This window comes from Triturus cristatus, chromosome 1_2, assembly GCF_964204655.1.
Source record: "Triturus cristatus chromosome 1_2, aTriCri1.1, whole genome shotgun sequence".
Lineage (NCBI taxonomy): Eukaryota > Metazoa > Chordata > Amphibia > Caudata > Salamandridae > Triturus > Triturus cristatus.
In genome coordinates, this window is record NC_140580.1 from 83969467 (window position 1) to 83993343 (window position 23877).

A 23877-nucleotide genomic window follows, 5' to 3' on the forward strand; every position below is an offset into this window, starting at 1 on the left:
AAACGTAACTATTTACCTGGTCATCGACTAAATAGTAAAGATTCTGCACTGGTCGGCTGGCAGCTGTGCAAATAGTTGAAGAACTTCACTATTTACCCAGTCGCTGGCTAAATGGTAGGCATTTTGCACTGTTTGACCAGCAGCCATGCAAATAACAAGGTAACTTCACTATTTTCCTTTGCCACTGGCTAAATAGCTGAAGTTATGTACATATTGGCAGCAGTCAAGAACACACAAAAAGCTTCACTGATTAGCTAACTGCTGTCAAAACAGCAGACATGTACAATTAGTCCAGCAACATGCAAACAGCTTAATTATTTATGTGGCTGATTAGTACATAATATAAATTTTATATTATTTGACCAGTAGCTTGCAAGAAGCAAAGACATTTCAATATTTAGGCAGCAAATGGCTAATTAGCAGAAATTATGTACTGTATTGCTGGTGGCCTTGCAAATTAATTGAAAAGAAATGTCATTATTTACCTGGTAGCTAGCTAAACAGTAAACAGTGTGCACAACTTGGCCAGTAGCCATGCATATACAAAAGGAAATTCACTTTTTACTCCGCTGCTGTCTAAACAGCTTATATTTTGCTTTATTATCTCTTCTGCAGATTTCAACAGGTACTTAGACGAGGTAGAACTGCAATCAAGAAATAAACACACTTCGCATCCATCTCTTTAGGAAAGTTAGGGTTCTCATGTATCATTAATTCATTTTCAAAAAGTGGTTGCAAAAAATGCACATGCTTTTTGCAGATTACACAAGTTATGTCTCCCGCTACTTAGAGGTCTAAAGGTACCAAATGTTCGACTCTTTCCAAGTTATTTTACAGACATGGCACAGAATGCAACTAGATATCACCATGGGCAAAGGGGAAACATCGGTTCCATCGCGGTGTTCACACTGCAATACCTTAACAATGCGGGCATTACAACGCATGTCATTACAATGACTTGCGCTGGATGGCGCTCTAAGCTAAGGAAGAGTATGATTTACTATTCCAACACCTTCCCTACTGTAACGTAGGCTGGAGTTGGAATAGTAAATCATACAATTCCTAAGTCCAGCACAAGTCGTTGTAATGACTTGCCTTGTAATACCTGCGTTGTAAAGGTATCGTGGTGTGAACACCGCGATGCAACATCGTAAATTCTGGGCAAAGACACAGCAATGTGAGAGTATCTTGCAAACCGACATATTAATGTTCAGTCCTGTTCACAAAATACTAGATCTTAGGGCATTGCGCATGCCTAATTATTATTCCTTAGTCAAGTGCCAATTTGCTACCCTCTGTGATTGGTTCTAATTACAGAGATGGTGGCAGACCATTATCCCTATGACTGCCTTCCAAAATTGATTTTTTTTTCAATGTCGCCTGTCTTCTTTAAAGGAACCAGTGATGGTTTAAATAAAGTTAACACTTTTAGAACATTTCTCCTCCCTCAGGCTGCGAACATCATTCCAACAGGGAAAGGGGTCCTAAGGGGAGCCCTACCCCATTGCACCACCCCAACTCTGGGTCGCCAGCTCATTAATTGTTTACAACAGCAAATGCAGTCAAACTAGCAATAAATTACTTTCTGAATTGGAAAGGGGAGGGAGGAAACCCCTTTTATGAACCCTCCTATTTGCAATTTGGACCCCACTGCAAAAGTCCATTTACTTATCGAAAGAAGTTTCCACATCATCAAACAGGGTTTTGTACAAAATAATAATCACTTTTCAGGTCCCAAACCCTGTGATTTTCCGACATGACACCCTTAGTGCTAAAACTGGCTAAGATGCAAGCACTAACTTATAGATCGGCCTGTGCGCAATTTTAATTTATGCTGGAGTAATTCTCCATTAAACGTGTAATGCAAACTTACTGAAAATCATGCCATTATGCCTGCTCATGAGATTAATTCTGGGCAAGAACTCTAATGCAGGCCACAGGATCAATGAACTTAGCGAGTGAGAGTGACTGCTGCTGATCCTGTCCTGTTGCTTTTAGTGATATTTCCTTGGTGCAAAATGCCTATGTCTATTGTGGATGCAAGGGTGCATTTTGTGCTACGAAAATAGAGTTAAATGCTGGTTTACCCTCCTTGCATAATTCAGCATAATTTTGCTGAAATTCTACATAGTTACACTACAGCAAATTACACAAGTTACGCCTACCCGTACTTATAGGTCTAAAGGTCCCAAACGTTTGACTCTTTTCAAGTTATTTTACAGACATGGCACAGAATGTTACTCGATTGAACAATGGGCCAAGACACAGCAATGTGAGAGGCTCTTTATGGAACTGTCTCGTGCTTCACACATGCTCCTACTCCTTTATGTTTACCTGCAGACCTGACTTTTTCTAGTTGAAGCTGGTTACTGTTCTACAGCTATCTACTCGCTCTTCCTCACAAAGCCAAGGGAATGTACCAGGACCAAAAGGCTTGCATGTTATCAGAACACCTCTTTTTATGCTGTAAATCTGTGCATTCTGGAATCCATATTTTGGTTCAGTTCAATTAAAAAAAATCACACTAAAACATCTGAAAACAATGATTTGTAAAAGCAAAGGCCAAAACTGGAAATGTTGTATCCCAGTAACATAGTGTCACCTGATCTTTAGGAAAATCCTATGAAAAATAAAAGAAATGGCATACACCACCTCTAGAAGTCACCAACACAGTATAATTGGGAGGCATCCTTATTTAAATCTCATGATAGAAGGAAGAAAAAGTATGGGTCTGATTTAGAGTTTGGGGGACCAACCTCTGCCATTCTTATAGAGGCATAGGCCAGCCAAATTTAGAGTTGTCCAACGGCCCTGTGGACAGCTCTCTACATTGAAAGAAACTGATGTCATGAGGGTTCCTGTCTATGCAGGAAAAGTTTGACAGGAAATGCCGTCAGGAAAGTTGGCTGGTAGGCACATTTTTCAACTATTTTCTTTGTCTTTTAAACACAAACTCCCAAAGCAGGAGTTTCTTTTAAAAACAAAAACTCTAATGTCCCCCACAACCTAGAGTTTTCTAGCAGAGTGTTGGGGGCCATTATTTTTTTCCTGCTCCTTACTCCGAGACTTTAAACTAAATAGGGTTGGCGTTGTAAAGTCCGTCCTCTGATGACACCCACTCTGTCATGCCAGCAAAGGAAGTAACCCATCGAGGAGCCATGAGTAAAGGAAAAGGACTGTAATTAATTGAACTGAATATCATTGGTATATGAATGAGTAGTCTCAGTAAATCAGTGAAAGACATATAGGCATCAAATACACAGAATAAAAGAAACCCACAGATATTTTATTAATTGACTTCATTACAAATATTTTAAGAAATAGGATGCCGAATAAACAGGACATTTTGTTACCTCTAATCTTGTGACCTACAGATTGATCATTTTGCAGTTCTACTTTTTTACTTTTGTCCAGACAGGAGATGTGGATCCACTGTTGAGGTTTCAGAAATGATTTTGGGGTGATTCTTATACAAATGTAATTTTCTGGTTTAGTTCAGACACAGCTTGTGTGCTAGGTGGTGCCTCTCACAACAGTAGCAATAGTGCTGACTTGAAGCAGGAGCATCCAAAACAACAACACAATGAAGTGTGAGATCTCAACAGCTGGCTGTTTTCAGCGTTCCGGAGCAGCCATCAGGCACATACTAAAGGGACTGCCCTGACTAGCAACTTTGTCACCTTTAACAAGAGAAACTTCTCACCTAGCCCTCACTTCTAACATCTACCCTATGTCGTTACCCTAGAAAACCTAATCAGCAGCCCTTTGTTAATATAGACCTCACACAATTTCTGTGGGTAGCCTTCTATCCATCCTTCCTCACTTCAGTGTCTGGATCTCCAGTCCCAGTGATGCAGTCAATACATTTTCACTGTCCAGGGAAGCGGAATCTACTCTGCATCATGCAAAATGCATCCCACTGGTCTGAGGACTTGGCCTTTTACAACTCACAGTCTTACTACTACTCACTTGCTTAGTATCCACCGCATATGAACACACATGGAATGTCAACTGGGAGTCATATAAATTATTCCACCGGTCTTGACACTCATTGCCTCTTTACTAGCCTTCCTAACACATCTGCCACATCTGTAGCTCCACCACTCCTCATTTAGCCCTTTGAGTTTCACAGACCACTTGTTTGGTGCAGAAGCTATAACTGTTGGCATTGGTTCCCAGTACTATCGCAGCTGTCTTTATATTTCCTTTACATGCTCTGATTTTTCAGCAAATAAGTAACAGCTCTACATGTGGGCTGAAAAAGATGAAAGTGTCTGGGGGTTGACAGCATAAGAAGTGTGCATAAGAACCATTTGCAAAAAGGATATTCTAGTACATGTAGCGTAGAATCACATATGTGACCGTCTGCTCCTAGTCCTCTTTGTTCTGCTCCAGGACCTTCTGTGCCTTCTGGTGCTGGTCCTCCTCCTGGTCCTATTCCAATATGTCCTATACTGGGTTAATTTGCTCCTCCTGATCCTCATTGTGGATCTGGTTCAACTACTTCTGGTCTCCCTCGTATTGGTTTCCTAAATCTGGCACTCTTGGTTCTAATCCTTGCTGACCCTAGTCTTCTTGGCCCTGCTTTCTAGACTTCCTGATCCTGGTACTACTGATCCTCACCCTGATCCTGATGGTTTGCCGGGCCCTTCTCCACCTAACCCTGGTGTCTAGGTTCTCCTAGATCTTGCACTCCTAGTCTTCCTGATTTCAGTTATCCTGATTCTCCTTGCCCCGGTCCCTGTTTCTGTGGTCCACCTAGTACTGCGCTCCTTATTAGGTCGTCTTAGGCTGGGTCTGTTCATTTTGGTCCAGGTCTGATCTTACTCATCCCTGTGGCTCAAGTTATCCAGCTCCACCTTGATTCACACTGCCTTGGTCCAGAGTCCACACTTTCTGTTTTCCCCATGCTCCAATTGTTACTTCAGGTCCTCGTAACCTTGACTGTGACCCCTCTGGTCCTCACAGCCCACTTCCTGATCCTGTTTATTCTGATCCCTCTAGTCCCCCAAATACTCCCCAATCTGGTCATTAGTCTTATTGGCCATGGTCCACCTGCTCCTGTCCTGAATAGTTCCCCTGATCCTCCTCCAACTTATCAGGATATTCTTGGCCCTGGTCCTCCTGCTCCTTGTTATTCTGATTCTGCATTAACTTGTCCACTTAGTCCTGATCCTCTTTTTTCAGGTCATTCTGTGCTTACCCACTCATCTTGGTCATCCTGGCTCCTGTCATCCAGTCCCTCTTTGTCTTGATCCTCCTTTACCTTCTCCTCCTGCGCTACCAGGTCCTGATAATCCTGCACCTCTGTGCCCTCTTAGATGTTGCCCTGCTGGTTCTGATTGCCTTGCCATCTCCTCCTGATTCCCCAGTCCTGCTCTCCTAGTCTTCCTCACTCTCAGTCTGGTTTGCTTCACACAGGTCTTCCTATTCCTGGTCCTCACAGTATGTGTTCTCTTCCTGGTTTTATGCCCACTTGACTTGATCCTTTTGTTTCTGTTTGTTTCTGGTGCTCCATGCTTTGGTATTTGTATACATAATCCTATTAGTTCTGGTCCTCCTGGCCATTCTAATCCTTCCAGGCCCCCTTCTCCTAGCTCTACCTCTTCCTTCCTGATCCTCTTGGTCCTTGTCCCCTTGATCTCATCATTCTGATCCTTCTCACCCTGCTCATCCGATTCCTAGTACCTCACTTGCTGGTCCTGCTGATCCCCTCGGACTACCTGGTCTCTTGTGTCCTAACCCTCTTAGGCCTTGCCCTCTTAGATGTTGTCTTCGTGATTTGGATCACACTGGTCCTCCTGCCTTGTCCTCATGGTCAATTTGCCACAGCACCAGATGGTTCTCTTTGCCTGGGTCCTTCTGAGCCTCGTCATTTTAGTCCTGGTCCTCCTGGATAGCAAGGCTCAGACCCTTTAGTCTTTCTGCTCTGTTCTGTTTCACCTGATTTGCCTCAAACTGATCCTGCTACCACCAGGTCCTGTTCTTTCTGTTCCAAGTGATAGTCTTGACCCTGGTCCTATGATAACGCTTCCCCCATGCTCTCCTGGGCCTTTGCCTGGTTCTCTTAGTGCAGATCCTTTTAATTCTCCTTGCTCTGGTCCTGGTCCTCTTGGCTCTGGTCCTCTGGTAACCTTGGTACTGCCCCCCCTCATCTTTGTTGCTTATTTTGATCTTCTAGCTTAATTGGCCATAATCCTCATTCTCCTAATCTTCCTAGTCTTCCGAAATCTGATCGTGATCTTCCTGCTTCTACTCGAACTGATGCTCCTCTTTGCTCTGGTCGTTCCTGTTTTTTATAGTCCTAGATCTTCTCGAGATTATGTGCCCATTGGGCCTGATCCTTTTTGTCCTGGTCCTTATAGTTTGGTTTATTTTTGGCCTAGTTCATATGGACTTAGTCCCCCAATCATCCCTTAATCCTGGTCGTCCGGCTCCTTGTTGGCCTATTGTGCTTGGCATAATAAACCTTGCATTTGTCCATCCTAGCCCTTCTTGACCCATCTGGCTCTGTTCCTTTCTAGTCCTCTTGGCCCTGGTACCACATGTTCCTTTCCAACTGGCCTCTCATGTCCCGTGCCTCCTGGTTTGAGTTGTCCTGGTCCTTCTTGATCTGTTACTTGTCCTCTTAGTCCTACTGGCAACTGCAGCTCTTGATCTTGGCCCTCTTGGTCCAGTTATTCCTTGTTTGGCTCCTCCTGAGCCCTTTAATTTTGGTCCTAGTCCTCCTAGCCAGCACTGTCCTGCCCCCTTGGTCTTCCAGATTCTAGGTGGCATTCTTACATCTAAACCTCCTCATCCTGCTACCTTTAATGATTGTTCTGCCACACCTGGTAATCTGAGCCCTGTTCCCTAGGTCATAATATGCATGGCTCACTTAGCCCTGTTTTAGGCTCTCCTGGCCATGAGCCTTTTAATTCATCTAGTCCCCCTTGCTGTGGTTTCTGGGTGCCCCTTAGAACTGTTTCCCTAGGCCTTCCTAGTCCCTGTCCTGTTTAACCTGGTTCCCTGGTACAATTGACCATTGCCCGCTAGGTGCTGATCTTCACAGTCCTCTTTAACCTGGTCATGATTCTCCTGGCCATAGTCCTGCTGCTCTTTTCTCTCATGGTTCTGCAATAACTTGAATACAAAGGGAGGGACTAAAGAGGCCGTTTTCCACTCACGAGTGAGTGGGAGGTCCAGTAGGAACAAAGGCCCCTGGTACAGAAATAACAACAAGTGTTCCTATAGTTCCTCACAAAAGAAAGAATGGTGTCAACATGAAGGCTGACATAAGTTAGTAGCACCGTGTAGACTTAATTGGAAAATCCATATGTCGGATTTGAATGCCCTCACACACCCTTGCAGGTGTCATGCTTCATCAAATGGGCTGCTCCTCGTCGGGCTGGCGGTGCAATGCCCGACGGGCTCCCTCGAAGGGGCACTTTAGCGGAGATCTTTTAATCAGACTGCCATATAGGTGAAGTGCGGGTGTGGGGCCTGGTAGTTGTAGATATGAGGTAGTGTGATTAAAAGAAGGTAAGGAGTGCCAAGTGAAAACAAATTTTATTCTGGTGGCCTCCTACCTAAGATTAAAAACGTGTGTACATAGCACTCATACAGGTTTAATGTCCCTGATTGAAGTGGCATGTAGCTTTCAGAACTTGGTCAACATGTTTCTCACAATGAGTATCTCTACTCACGATTCTTCAGGACCTTATCAAAAAGCTATTATATCTACAATGTCTAGACCTATTCAGGTTGTGGTTGTAAATAGTCTACAAATTAAGACTCAATACCTGTTGGTGTCAGGAACTACCTGGAAAGAAAAAAGGTATGGTCAAATATTAAAACAAGTGCTTCTAGTATATGGTGGTACGTATGAAAACCTTCAATGTGACTCACACTCTATGACTTAAGTAAAATGTGGTGCAGAGTCGCAGCATCCAACAAGCTTTATAAAAGGACGAGGTGGTGGATCCCTTGGTGAGCTAAAGTGACTACTGCCAAAGTGGAACATCTAATAAGAGTAACAGGCATCCATACAGTGGAAACTCACCCTAATCGGTCATTTGCCTGTCATCAACAGTACTCGGTGGACTGTACAAGGAATAGTATTCCTCAAAGTCAAAGGACTAGATTAAAAACGAGAAATGCATACAACATATGATCTAGTGTGGTAGTTTGCTTGAGCAAAAAGAGAATAAAACACTACAGAGTGGTGAGTTAACCAACAAAAGGAGGGCTGGTGTAAGATGGGTTTTCATGAGCAGTCTTGGAATACATGAAAGCTTGTCTCTTAGACTCGGTGTCTGTGGACCCAGGGGTTCAATATCAACCGTTCATGCGTGTGTGCTGGGGCTCGAAGGGACTAAAACTCCGTCAAGGGGTCGGTATCTGGGTGTAAAAAGGAGTTATCCTTTGTGCTGGAAACATTGTCCCTGTAGTACTACTATTGATAAAGTTATACTTGTATGTTGTACCTCGAGGAGTAAGAATGAAGTGGGGGTGAAGTGCTGTCGAGGTGTATTGGGATGGTTTCAAAATTTTGTTGGTAACCCACTACAACCACGGAGTATGGCGGTTGTTAAAGGCACAGAAGCAGCGTACAGGTGTGTTCGGAAGGTTCTGCCCCACTGTACACACGGAGTATGACGGTTGTTAAAAGGCACAGAAACAATGTAATGACGAATACAAGATAAATCGTCAAGAAACTGTGTAAGTTGGCTGCTATATGAGTTGCCAACTAATCGATCTAAACGGAGTGTGAAGGTTCTTGCATACTAGCGTTAGAGGAGCGGAAGCCCAGTTTTAACGATTGCAAAATCAATCGTCAGGGATATGTTGTGTGTAAATGTCTCAAAAAAGCTTACATTAAGCTGTGTGGAAGACGGACGATCAAGAATAAACAAGTACTTGGTGTACTTACATCACTGCTTCCCATGTAGCGTGCGTTCACCTACCCTCTCCACGGAGTCCGGGAGGTGAAGTGGTGGAGAGGGAGGTAGGACTTATGCGTGGGTGTAAGTCACGTGACCCGCCGCTGTGAGTGTGATATAGAGAGGGGGTTAGTTTCGGTCGCCATATTGAAACGGAGTTCCTGATCAGGAAAATAATGCCTAGATGTAGGCAGTGATGTATATTACATACCCTATAGGACTAGCGACATGCTATTTGGTATATGTACCTTAACTCATAGGGGATAATAAATATTAATCGCTGAGGGTAGGGAAGGTATTGTAGTAGCGATTCTACCGTATGTTATTCCGCTTTTGAACGACGGGTGGGCAGTAGTGTATTGTTGTGACAACTGCAATTTTTAATCCGCTGATTCCCGGTATACTTGTTTGTCATAACAAGTAGCACGGCTGAAGTATTAAAAGGGGGAGTGCACAGAGGAAGTAATGGGGGGGATACACGGTATTCTTGTTTGTCATAACAAGTAACACTGCTAAAGTATTGGGAAGGGGAGAGTATGGTGGAGATAGAAGGCTTAAGCAAAGCTTATGGTAAAGAGCCAGCATCAGGTGGTGGATCCTCAAAAACCATATAAACAAATTGTGTCCCATTGTTCTAGATGGTATGATAAGAGCATCCTATATAGTGTGGAGAGGGTGTTCCGTGTATGCGAATGGATTGCTCTGGCCCCGACAGTATGTTATGTTATGCGCCCATGTTGGAGGTAACGGGTATTTAAGGGAAAGTGGTTGGATTAGACCTTAATTGTACCCCAGGGAATATCATCGTTTAGCCCATTGATGTGGGTGGATAAGCGGTGAATCCACCGTTGCTCTTTGGTAAACAGGCTCTGTTTAGTTGTAGTAGGGTTAGATTCTAGAATCAGCCACCTCACTGAGTCGGGTGAGTGTTTGTGTTCAAGGAAGTGGACGCTGATCTTGGTGTTGTTTTTTAAACAGCGGAAATTACTCCGATGTTCCGTGATACGTAGTTTAATGGGCCGAGTTGTCATCCCTATATAATATAGGTCGCAGGTGCACATTAGAAGGTAAATGCAATTAGCAGTGTTGCAGTTGGTGTGTGCTCTTGCTGGAGCAGAGTTTTCTGTTGAAAAATTATTGAGTTTTAAGCTCCAGTTTTGTTTATAAGTTATGAATAAAATTACTAATTTATAATCACTAATTATTAGTTTTGTTAAAAATCTTAATTAACCAACATTACTAATGAGAGAAACTACACGTGGGAATGCATATATGTTGCTTAATAATATGTGCAATTTAATTAAATGAGTATCGCAAGAGTGCTATTTGTTTCGAGTTTGCGCTTTAAAAATAACGTGTGCTAATGCTTCTTTGTGTTGCAGACGGCTAGGTAATTACATACACATAAGGGTATTAGTGGGGATTAACATTGTATAATCATTATGATGTGGTAACGTTGTTTTGTGTTTCTTTTAATTAAGATGGTCCGTTTTGGCCTAAACAAAGATGGCTGCTATTTACAGCCTGCGCTCGAGTGATTGAATTTTGACGAGAGGCCTTGCTGAACATGGTTGAAAGTCACCTGACCACAGCTTCTGTCTGATTTAAAAGTTTCCTTGAGGACAGCAGCTTCGGGCATGCTTCCAATTGCCCTTGGAAAAGAATAAAGCCACAATGAACTACGATAAACCTGCGGTGGCTCTGCTATGGTACCCAGGAAGAGCATTCATAAATGTATCGCTTGCAAACTCGAGTTTCCTTCTTCCGTGTTTTTATTTTTGTGATTTTTCCTGAGCGGAGGTTTTCTAAATGTTACCAAGTGACATCCTTTCCTGCTCGCTTTGCTCAGCGGCTCAACGGACATTCAGAATTTGTTTGATACTTTTATTTCGCTAGTTTTGTTATAAATATTACTAGGCTAGAGAGGGTCTGTAGATTTTTGAGGCCACTTCTTCCTGAACCTATGCTGAGGACGGCAGCTCGAGAGACTTTACTGAGAGACCTGTCCTGACCCATTTAGCTAGAATAGGTAACTATGAGAATAATGAATTTGCTAGTGATTGACTTTCATTTGAACTAATTTAGATAAACAACCATTTGTTTGAATTCCAGTGTCGGGTGGTTATTTACTTGTCATTTATTGAGTTTCTAATGTATTTCCTATGTTTTAAATCATGACTCAGGACAATATCTTTATGGTCGCATTGACCTCGTTTTAGATGCAGATTGGTTTAGGTTTCTCTCCTATATTCAGTGTGGATAGAGTAATAGTGTGAATTTTAGTGTGATGGGCCCTAGCGTATGATGAGTGTATTTGACTTGAAAGGACACTATCCATGTGAAGGGTTGCAGAGTATGTGCTTTCACCTCAATATACAAGACTATAACCCTCAACAATACCTTTACTTGGGAAATGAGAGCACACACCAACTGCAACACTGCTAATTGCATTTACCTTCTAATGTGCCCCTGCAACCTATATGATATAGAGATGACAACTCGGCCCATTAAACTACGTATCACGGAACATCGGAGTAATTTCCGCTGCTTAAAAAACAACACCAAGATCAGCGTCCACTTCCTTGAACACAAACACTCACCCGACTCAGTGAGGTGGCTGATTCTAGAATCTAACCCTAATACAACTAAACAGAGCCTGTTTACCAAAGAGCAACGGTGGATTCACCGCTTATCCACCCACATCAATGGGCTAAACGATGATATTCCCTGGGGTACAATTAAGGTCTAATCCAACCACTTTCCCTTAAATACCCGTTACCTCCAACATGGGCGCATAACATAACATACTGTCGGGGCCAGAGCAATCCATTCGCATACACGGAACACCCTCTCCACACTATATAGGATGCTCTTATCATACCATCTAGAACGATGGGACACAATTTGTTTATATGGTTTTTGAGGATCCACCACCCGATGCTGGCTCTTTACCATAAGCTTTGCTTAAGCCTTCTATCTCCACCATACTCTCCCCTTCCCAATACTTTAGCAGTGTTACTTGTTATGACAAACAAGAATACCGTGTATCCCACCCCATTACTTCCTCTGTGCACTCCCCCTTTTAATACTTCAGCCGTGCTACTTGTTATGACAAACAAGTATACCGGGAATCAGCGGATTAAAAATTGCAGTTGTCACAACAATACACTACTGCCCACCCGTCGTTCATAAGCGGAATAACATATGGTAGAACCGTTACTACAATACCTTCCCTACCCTCAGCGATTAATATTTATTATCCCCTATGAGTTAAGGTACATATACCAAATAGTATGCCGCTAGTCCTATAGGGTATGTAATATACATCACTGCCTACATCTAGGCATTATTTTCCTGAGCAGGAACTCCGTTTCAATATGGCGACCGAAACTAAACCCCCTCCCTATATCACACTCACAGCGGCGGGTCACGTGACTTACACCCACGCATAAGTCCTACCTCCCTCTCCACCACTTCACCTCCCGGACTCGGTGGAGAGGGTAGGTGAACGCACGCTACATGGGAAGCAGTGATGTAAGTACACCAAGTACTTGTTTATTCTTGATCGTCCGTCTTCCACACAGCGTAATGTAAGCTTTTTTGAGACACTTACACACAACATATCCCTGACAATTCAACATATCCCTGACAATTGATTTTGCAATCGTTAAAACTGGGCTTCCGCTCCTCTAACGCTAGTATGCAAGAACCTTCACACTCCGTTTAGATCGATTAGTTGGCAACTCATATAGCAGCCAACTTACACAGTTTCTTGACGATTTATCTTGTATTCGTCATTACATTGTTTCTGTGCCTTTTAACAACCGTCATACTCGGTGTGTACAGTGGGGTACCAACATAATTTCGGAACCATCCGATCACACCTGTACGCTGCTTCTGTGCCTTTAACAACCGCCATACTCCGTGGTTGTAGTGGGTTATCAACAAAATTTTGAAACCATCCCAATACACCTCGACAGCACTTCACCCCCACTTCATTCTTACTCCTCGAGGTACAACCTACAAGTATAACTTTATCAATGGTAGTACTACAGGGACAATGTTTCCAGCACAAAGGATGACTCCTTTTTACACCCAGATACCGACCCCTTGATGGAGTTTTAGTCCCTTCGAGCCCCAGCACACACGCATGAACGGTTGATATTGAACCCCTGGGTCCACAGACACCGAGTCTAAGAGACAGGCTTTCATGTATTCCAAGACTGCTCATGAAAACCCATCTTACACCAGCCCTCCTTTTGTTGGTTAACTCACCACTCTGTAGTGTTTTATTCTCTTTTTGCTCAAGCAAACTACCACACTAGATCATATATTTTATGCATTTTCTCATTTTTAATCTAGTCCTCTGACTTTGAGGAATACTATTCCTTGTACAGTCCACCGAGTGCTGTTGATGACAGGCAAATGACCGATTAGGGTGAGTTTCCACTGTATGGATGCCTGTTACTCTTATTAGATGTTCCACTTTGGCGAGTAGTCACTTTAGCTCACCAAGGGATCCACCACCTCGTCCTTTTATAAAGCTTGTTGGATGCTGCGACTCTGCACCACATTTTACTTAAGTCATAGAGTGTGAGTCACATTGAAGGTTTTCATACATACCACCGTATACTTGAAGCACTTGTTTTAATATTTGACCATACCTTTTTTCTTTCCAGGTAGTTCCTGACACCAACAGGTATTGAGTCTTAATTTGTAGACTATTTACAACCACAACCTGAATAGGTCTAGACATTGTAGATATAATAGCTTTTTGATAAGGTCTTGAAGAATCGCGAGTAGAGATACTCATTGCGAGAAACATGTTGACCAAGTTCTGACAGCTACATGCCACTTCAATCAGGGACATTAAACCCGTATGAGTGCTATGTACACACGTTTTTAATCTTAGGTAGGAGGCCACCAGAATAAAATTTGTTTTCACTTGGCACTCCTTACCTTCTTTTAATCACACTACCTCATATCTACAACTACCAGGCCCCACACCCGCACTTCACCTATATGGCAGTCGGATTAAAAGATCTCCGCTAAAGTGCCCCTTCGAGGGAGCCCGTCGGGCATTGCACTGGCAGCCCGACGAGGAGCAGCCCATATGATGAAGCATGACACCTGCAAGGGTGTGTGAGGGCATTCAAATCCGACATATGGATTTTCCAATTAAGTCTACACGGTGCTACTAACTTATGTCAGCCTTCATGTTGACACCATTCTTTCTTTTGTGAGGAACTATAGGAACACTTGTTGTTATTTCTGCAGTAACTCTTCCTGGACCACCACAGAGCTTCCTCTTTTTTCCTAGTTCTGATGTCCCTTGATCTCCGATTCTAGCCGTTGAACTTTCTGGCCCTGTATTTCCGTGTTTGTCTGGTTGTCATTCCCATGTACTCCTGCACCTATTCCCTTGTAACCTGGGTCTCCCGTTTCACAGGCCCCCAGTCTTTGACCTTTCCACTCCTAATTCTCGTCCATTAGTCCTCTTGGTCCTGCTCCATTGGTTTATTAAGTGCCCTAGTTTGCCTGTTCCTACTTTTGGTGCTGGTTCTCCTTTTTTATGTAGTCCTGGTCTTAGTTCTGCTACTCCTTTGTTTGGTCCTCATATATTGGGTCTTCAAGAGCTGAACCCACTGACCTTGGTTTCACTAGTGCTTCTGTTCCCTATGTCCTCCTGCCCCAGCCTAATCCTACTAGTCCTCCTGGTGTCCTAGTTTGCCTGTTCTCCTTGTTCTTGTACATCAGAACCTGGTCCCTTCTGTCAAGGTTCTCCTATAATGACCCTCCTGGGTCTGGTCTTCCTCAACCCTCTGGCACTGGTCCTTCTAGTTCCCATGTTGCAGACCACCCTGATTCATTTACTTCTTGGTATAGGATCCCCTCAGAGTCTGAGCCTTATGGACCTTCTGATCCTGGTTCCACTGGGCCTGGACTTGCTCATCCTTTATATCCACCCAGTCATGTCTAGGCCCCCGCTCTACACTTAGCTGCGACTGGTTCTCTGACAAGTCTTAAGCCCTTTCAGACCCAATCTTATTCCTCGTGCCTTGGTTGCATTCTTGCTCTTTTGCTCTCACACTCACTTGTGCTATCTTTGCCTCTTCTTGGCTCCTTTTTTTCTCACTTGCTTCCTTCACCCTGCCTATTTCACACTCTTTGAAGTTTTGCCTTACTTTGGCCTCTTTCCTTTCCTTTATTACCTTTATCTCATTCTTTAACCTTTTGCCTTACTGTTGCCTCTTTGCTTTCAATTTGGTTCTTATACTTTTTTCACTCTCTTTGACCCTTTTGCTCTCACCTCTGTTTCTAAGCCCCCAGTTCCCCTCCCAATCCCCTCTAGTGCTTTTCCTCCTCCTGTCCCTGGTCTTTAGCTTCTCTCCTGCTTCTTCCCACGTCTTCATCCCATGCCTCTTCCCTAGTCCAGCCCACCACTCCCTGCAGTCCTCCCCCTCCTAGACCCTGGTCATGTGCGCTTGCCTGCACCTGAACTATGCCCAGTGCTATGACCCCTAGTCAGATCACCATCTGCCACTACTGTTCAGCAACCCTCCATGTGCTCAACACTGAATGCAACTCAATTCACTGCTGCAGCCCTGCAGCACACAGAACAGGAGGACATATGTATTGCCCCCACTGTGACTTCTGTTGCAGGAACCAGGCTCCACATACACCCTCACTCAGACTTTTACATCACCGGCTCCCAACCTCACCCCACCCATCACCAAACCTGTCCCTCAGCACACCTTCACATGCATGAGCCTAAACACTCACTCACTCAAAAAACTTGCCATTGAAATCTGTGTTCTCTTAAACAACAGCTCACCCGACCTTCTAACAGACCTAGATGAACCCCGGATCAGCTCCTGACTTGGCTGTGGCCATCCCAGCACATCCCAGCACAATACGAAGTTGCTTGCTAGACCACCACTACAAACCTTGTGGAGATCCTGCCATCATCCACAAAGATACCATCAAATGTATAACCACCACAGATGCGAACACCTACTTGATGTAACACCTGCACTTCAACCTCCTACCCTATTACATTTTATAAGTGTAATTTCCAAATGGGAAGAGATAGTCAGTTAATGTTTGGTGTCTTTGGAGTCACATTTTTAAATCCTAACTTATGGTAAACTCGGGTTTTTCATTACAATTTTGAAAATTACACTTTAAAAAAGTTGAGAATTTCCTTCTCTTAGCACTTTTGTACCTGTAGCCTGCCTGCCTTCACACAAAGGGCATAAACAACCCCACATTGTTACTGAAGCCATCTTGGAGGTAGGGCCTGGGAGGCAGGAAATTCCTTGAACTTCAAGGACACTGTCTAGAAGCTTCTCTCACCTTCCAGAACCAGGGCAACATGGTATATATAGGTGACCTCAGATACCACCTCTTCAGTACACTTCTGGACCTGCGGATACTCTGCCAGGAAGAACAATTGCTATGCCGCTAAACGACTGACACTCTGCTGGACTGCTACTTTGAAGGAGCTACTGCTCTGCTGTGTTGACTTGCTGCCTGCTGCCCTCGTGCCCAGGGAGGAAGAACTCCATATTGAACCCATGACACGATAGGGACTCAAAGGGCTAGCCTGCTGGCCTCGTGATCTGACCCTCAGGAACATAAGAGGGTCCCCGACAGTTCCTCGACCGGTCTTCAGTAAGGTCATTGACCTCCAAGAGGTGCCTCTCAGGTCCTGGACCCCTGGTGTGGCTCTGAAGCTCATTAAATTAAGCTTGTGGGCTCTTTGTAACCACAAATAGGCCTGTTCAAACCGGAACTGCACCGCTCTCTCCAAAAATCAGAGCGAGCCGCTGTCAATCTATCTCTTTGCACAGCAGCATTGATAGCCCACAGGTAACACCACCACCGTGAAGCCCCAGCCTGCCAGTCTGTGACACCCAGCCTTCTCTTCGCACCTCGCTGACCACCACCTGCGACTCTCTCCTTGCAATTCTCTCCAATGCGAACAGGACTCTGGGCACAAAATTTGAGAAGGTACAAATTCAGCGGGACTAATATGGGACTGTATCTGGCCCACGCTCCATCACAGTTGGCCTGATCTTTTCACTTTGGCCAGATCAGGTGAGACCACATAGCTGTGGTTGTCACTTTATGCTTTCAAGGGCTACATTACAGTTTATTCTCTAAAAATTCATAACTCCGGTTCAAGTGATTGGATTTTTGTTCTTTTGGCCTTTATTTATTAATTGAAATCTGCTCTGTTTTTCACAGTTTTACTGTTTGCAGTGTTGCACAAATACCCTACACATTGCCTCCAAGTGTAGTCTGACACTTAGACTGACTGCTCTTTGCCAAGCTACCAGTTGGTTGAGCACAGGTTAGTTCGGGGCTGCTAGTGCCTTTTCCTGATTAGGATTGTAGTTGCTGCTTGACCAGGTCTCACACCCCTGTCAACCACTAACACAATTTCTAACAAAATCCATACAAGGAACTGCACAACATCAGACCAGCATACCTCAACTCTGCCTTCACTTCCACCAGCTGCACTCTGCCTCTCTCTCTCTCTCTCTCTCTCGCATACACTCCCCACATCCATAGAAGCAAATCAGGAGGGCGAACCTTCTAATATTTACACCTAAACCATGGGCCAACCTCCCTCTTCACCTTAGGGCCTCCTCCTTGCTTCTGAAATTTCAAAGAAGCTGAATACCTGGCTCTTCATCTAAATTCCTGCAGTCAACCTTTACATTTGCTCCAGCTCCTAGATACCCCTCGGGTGACTAGCTGCACCATACAAATTCAGTTAACATAACATTCTAACCTAGGGTCTGGAGGTCCTGCTAGTCCTGGTTCTTTATAATTGTGGTCTTCTTGGTCCTGGTCTATTCACTTCTGGCCCCTTGGTTCTCCTTGATTTGATATCTGTGGTTGTGGCCCTCCTGTCTCTGGTCCTTCTTTTCACTGGTCTCCAAGTAGTGGTTGTCTTCTTTGGTCCATCTACCTGGGTCTGCTGCTCCTGGCCCTGGTCGTCGTCGTCCCTCTGGTCCTGATAGGTGTGCTCAGGCCCTACTAGCTTTTATGGTCCAGTGCCTCGTGCTCCTGCCAACCCCGGGCCTTCTGTTCCTTTGAGCCCTTGTCCATTAGATCCTAGTTCCCCATCCTACTGGCCCTCCTGAACCTTTTCACCCTGGTCCTGGTACCCCTAGCGCTGTTTTTCCTTTTCCTGTTCCTCATTGTCTGTTTGTTCCTAGTCCCCTTTGTGATTGAAAAGCCTGGTCCTTGGAGATTATGTCTCCCTGGGCTTAGTTCTTCTTGTCCAGGTCCTCTTGGCTCTGGTTGTCCTAGCCCTCTTGGTGTTCCACCTCCTGGCCCTTATTCTCCTACTTTTCAACATCCTCCTCCTGCTGGTCCTACTCTTTCCTTCCCCAGCTCCCATCCACAATGACCTTAGTCAGGTACAGCCTGCAAACCAGGCATACACATTTTTTGGGGGTGAGGACTTTCAGGTGTCTTTTACTGTGTCAGCACTTTCAAGAACAGAAACGTAGAAAGCAAAGAAACGGAAGCTCTCTAGAGACAGGGCCTTACCCACTTAAAACACTTCTTTACATGGTCAAATTCAAAATTACTATTCCCAAGATACATTGTTCAGGTTACTAAAATATAAATGTGGCTGAAGGGGTCCCTCATGAAATGAGACCAAGAAGCATCTGTGTCCTAAACCTACTCTGTTGGGTGAATAGTAAGAAAAAGAGTGTTTATTCACAGGCAGCAGAGTGAAAGAATAACTGTGAATTATCCAGATGCATTATTTACTTGTCTCCTGTTTTGACATCCCCATCCCACAGAAGCCTCATTACTCTATCTCACTCAATTTACCTCTTGCATGTGCCTCAAAGCTCTGTGGCCCCAAACACTGATTGCCTACAGTATGGGCCCTTCTCTCTGGGGCCCAGAAACCACCTATCTGTCTGCATTCCCGTTTGTTGCTGCTTGTTGACTGCTGCTGTGTTGTCAGGTTTGAAATACAATACAAGAAGCCTGAAGCTAGCACAAGGCCATCCATAAGAAGCCCAAAAAGAGCTCAATCATCATACATCATCATAAGGAGGATCAGGAATATCACAAAACAATTTAAAAAACAATGTATTGATATGGGTGAATGAAACAGTTATGTAGCATACTTAAAAAACAGACTCCGCATATTTTGGAGACAGTCAAATACTCCTAGACTGCAGTATAAAACACCTGTGTGCCATATGCTGAAGCCACTTTTCCTACATCTTATTTGAATATTACAATAGCATATTTTTTTTTCAAAAATGGTTTTTCTGTTTCTTCATTTGTAAACAAGTAAGCTTAATGTATGCACTTACCTTTGTACAAACTATTGTACATGTGTATGTTCCTTTACTTTCAAATGCTTGCCAAATGTCACATCCTCATTACAAGATGGCCACCACCGTAATATTGCCTGGAGCCCATTTTTTCTTTACAGCCAGCTAAATAACGACTGCATTCACACTGTTTATCAGACGGCCATTCAAATTGAACATCATCTCTTCTATTTTGCCTATGGTCGGCTAAACAGCAGATATTAGGTACTTTTCTACAGGCCACTGGTTAAACAGCAGAGATTACATACTATTTGGCCAGTGGCCGGGAAAATAGTCACTTTCCTTACCCAAAGCACTCCAAATATAAACATGTACAAAGATAGCAGGAATAGCACAAATAAATATCATGAAAAATCGAAAGAAGCATAGACTAAAGTTACTTACTCTAACTGGTATGAGTAACCAAGTCATGGCAAATAACTGAAGGTTTTTTGAAAACACAAAATGATCGGGAATGCTGGATAGTAGAAATAGGATTGTTTCAAAACCTTGAGCCCAGCCGAGTAAAAAATCTAACCCTAGAGGGAACATGGTGGGTAGGGAGACCTCAGTAAAGAAGATCCTGCCTTTCTTAATACAAAGAATATAGGTCAGTCTGATAGACTGAAGCAAGAACTTTATCATATACACACTGAATAAATATTAACAATGAAAGTGATGCAAGACAGGCACAATGGAGTGAGGTGAAAATAGTTAGAACAATCTACGTTTAGGTGGACAGAAGAATAAAGAATTATTTTAAATGAAAGCAATGCATATAGTCGAAAACCCATAAATAATTTACAACAAAAGACCAAATGTGATGAAACTAGGAATTGAATGCGGAGGACAGCTTCAAACAAGAAAAGACTGCATTGTTTCTATATTGTACACAAGGAAATAGTAAACAAATGTGTTTTTGAAATGTAAACATAGAGTCAAATGTAGTGCCTTGAAGACAAAAGAGGGGTCTTTTACTACGCAATAGTATATTTTAAGTGTATGGATTGGATTTAATGTGGATTTTTTAAGTTTAAGTTTGCTTGGGGAGCATAATGAGTAGTGGAATCTTGAGGTGGATTGGGTTTCATATTATAGGTTTTGGGTTGGTTGTTGCTCTCAGGTAGGGAGTCACTTGTTACTTTCAAGTATGTTAAAAAGGCACATGGGCTCCTCGTCTAGGGCAAAAAGGAGGTCTTGTGGCCAAGAGGGAGAAAGGGATACTTTGTTTCGGAGCACTCATTAGATTGCGTTTGAATGAAGGGCTCTCCCACCCTGAATATATTGATTAAAGTATTCATTGTTGCCCTAACCCAATTCTTTTGGAAGGGAAATTTGTGTTGAGATGTCACATTCAGGGATCCGCTGATTTCTTTTTGGAACACAGTAATACGCTTTTCACCTAGATGAAGGAGCCCTTGTACCTTCGTTTAGAAATAATCATTTCACTCACCCAACCCAGCTCAGGGAAGAGCAGTGTGGGACTCCAGGTCACCTCATCTCCGTTTTATGTTCTGATGAAGACCCACGTATGTGGTTATGAATTATCTCTTTTCTTTGGATCGAAACGTTGACAACCTGATCAGTGAAGCCTGGACTGAAGGGAGTTGATTGATTCAAGCACACACCTCTACTTCATGGATGTGAATTGGGTTACTTATCTTTACTGCAGAAAGACTGAATGCAGTTGCCTGTGTGCACTAATAGTTTTTTTTTTTTGCGTTGTTAACATTTTCAGCCACCTGTCACTTTTGCACGAGCACTTTGTTCTGCATATAATCGAGAAACCTTTGCATTTGAAACGATGTGTATATAATAACAATTTTTAAATACATTTTGATTTATTTGCATATTTATTGGCTCTGTTGCACTTTTTTGTTTCTCTCCACCCCCTCTTATTTTTATCACTTGCAGGATCGAGATACTAAGAGTAATACTGAATAGCCTGAGTGAATTTGTTTTTGTTTTTTATATTTTACATTGGGATAACTTTGTTGTTTGTATCAAATTCTACCCAGGACATATGGCCTTTTTTGGGTAACCCCATTATTTTGTAAGGAGAACCTAGAAGTCATCCTCCTCTACAGATGGGGAACTGCAATTATTCAAGTATCATGTTTCAGGTACCTATGTGAAAGTGCATTATAGTCGTGACTATGTTAAATGCAAGCTTTTTCCATATTACGAGCCTTTCATGCATTCCATTTTAAACTCAGTCGCCAGATTGCTCGATTTCTCAAGCTGTGTCCTGAGGGTCTTCATGTATTTTAGGTATGCTTCTTGACTAGTACTGCCAATAACTTCCGAACGGACATCGATGGGTAAACTGGGCATTCTTACCCATCATTAAATTGTATGGGGCAAAAAGGGAGGCGTTTGTGATGTGCAGGTAAGCATCATGCAAGCTCCTCTTGGCCTTCTGATGTGAAGTGGCATAATGCTATAATATCTGGAACTTCCTATGACAAGCTTACTTACACCATTACACAAATTACACGGGTGTAATCTCAATTTCTTCCACTTCTACTTAGGAGCTGCTGTGAAAGGCCAAGGCCATGGCGTATTCCCTAACTTGTTATGGGGTTTCCACTTTTTGTGTTACTATCGAGGACAGCTGCACCTACCAGGTGGACACTCTGTTGTCGTCACAGCATCTGTGAAAAAATACAAGAAAAAATCCAAATCAGAAAATGTGTGTTGATCAATGTTAAATAAAGCAATACGAATATATACAATTAGGGTTATAATTGGGAGAAAGGCATTTTTTTTACAATTTTTAATGCTGGCAAAAGCAAGTTGCAAAATATCTCCCTACCCACGACAACCCCTCCGCAACAATATCCTACATCTGCAAACAGACTGGAATTTCACGTCTTGCTCAAAAATTGTGAGGCCCTGATCTGCTGCTTGACAATCTGTAGAATTCTTGAAATAATTTCAGCCAATGATATTACCATGGTCTCCTTTCAGTCTTTACTTGCTAGCTCACTACAAAGTGTGACCATCCATTTGCAAATCAGCCTTGATGCTGCTCCAATGGGAATAGTTCACCTAGAACTGACAGGTCATGTAATCTGTGACCAGGAACCCTCTGACAGGTTTCCGCATTGTTGACCTCATCAGTGAGGTGCAGCTTAAGACCTATGACACAATAAGCTACAGAATAGACGCTTAGGTATATTCCTAATGTGTATCATTGAGGAAAAAAACAAGCACTGGCAAAACTAGAAGGGCTGGCTTTAATATGCTAACACAGGCAAACAGACATTCATGATGCACATTTGAGCATGTCTATGTTTGCCTGCATTACAACATTAAAGTCCTGGGTACTGGCCATACTAATGCTTCCTAATATTGAGGTTGAAGGGTTGAGCACAAATTGTCCAACTCTATATTTGCTGTTTGCAAAATCAGCATTCTCTCCATGAAAGTGAGACTAAGCTTGAGCATTCTGTGAAATCAGTGGCTATATAATGAATATCATATTAAAGCTTTAAAGACATTTGAAATATTAGTTTTATATATATAGGCATTTTATATATGTAGGAATTGATGTATAGCTCTGAGCTTCAAAGTAGTGGCTGAAAAGGCCTGACTTAAACAAACCAATGGCTGACTAGGGCTGATTCAGAGCACTGTATACTGTGTTATGTTTTTACGTCTGGTTTATATATGTCAAGACATAAAAAATGTATAAAAATGTAGGGGGTGGGCATAATTCACACAAGTAGCCTAATCACGTGGAACTACCTAACAGTTCCAAAAAAGTATGTGGAACTACGCAAGAAGAGAATTCTGCATTTAGCGCTATTTCTGAGCACAAAAATGCCCTCCCCGCATTCCAAATGGACAAAATGGACGCAAGGATACTTTTACGCTAAGAAATAGCCCTAAATGCAACAGAATACAAATAGCATCAGTTCGCAAAATGTGCTCTTTGGTTAGAATTTTCACCCACCTTACTCCCGAAATTTAGCGTTATTCTCTTAGTGCAAAATTCACCCTTGCATCCTCAATGGACCCGGGACGCATTTAGTGCTAAGAAATAGGGCTAAATGCAGCAGAGCACAAATAGTGAGTGTGAGTAGCTTCTTGCGCTTGCTAAATGTGCTCTTGTGATAGGATTTTCTTTCCCCCATCTTACTCTTAATTACGTGAGTAGGAGTAATATTATTATTAATGGTAATCCCATGTTCAAGACTAATGCAGAAATACTGAAATTACTATTACTATTCCAGCAGAATAAAAATTCCACCCAGGCCTAATAAAAAGTGACAGGGAGAATGGTGGAATTAATCTCAGCCACTTCTTACAACTCTAAGCCATACCTTAACCTCTTCATCTCATGGCATGTCCCGCCACTGTACAGTAAGGCCATGCCTGGTCTCCTGAGAGGCCATGTCTTAGCCTCACAGTACAAGTGGAAAGACCTAAGGCAACTCAAAAAATTATAATAATTTATAATTAAACCTGAAGGAGCATGATCTCAGTAAGTACAAAATATATTTTATAAAAGTAGTACAATACATATTAAATATAGATAAATCCACATTCTTATGATAATCATGTCTACGTTCACTCAAGCATTCGTTAAAATGAAG

General features: G+C 43.0%; 1 protein-coding gene across 4 annotated transcripts in view; it reads right to left on the reverse strand.

Moving 5' to 3' along the window:
• The window catches only part of LOC146866845 (scavenger receptor cysteine-rich domain-containing protein DMBT1-like), a 398665-nt gene that overhangs the window by 251647 nt on the left and 123141 nt on the right, over window positions 1-23877 (reverse strand). For all 4 annotated transcript variants that reach the window (XM_085602310.1, XM_085602301.1, XM_085602292.1 and 1 more), the window contains exon 13: window positions 21901-21930. In XM_085602310.1, the coding sequence (XP_085458436.1) occupies window positions 21901-21930 (30 nt within the window). The remainder of the gene's footprint in view (window positions 1-21900; window positions 21931-23877) is intronic.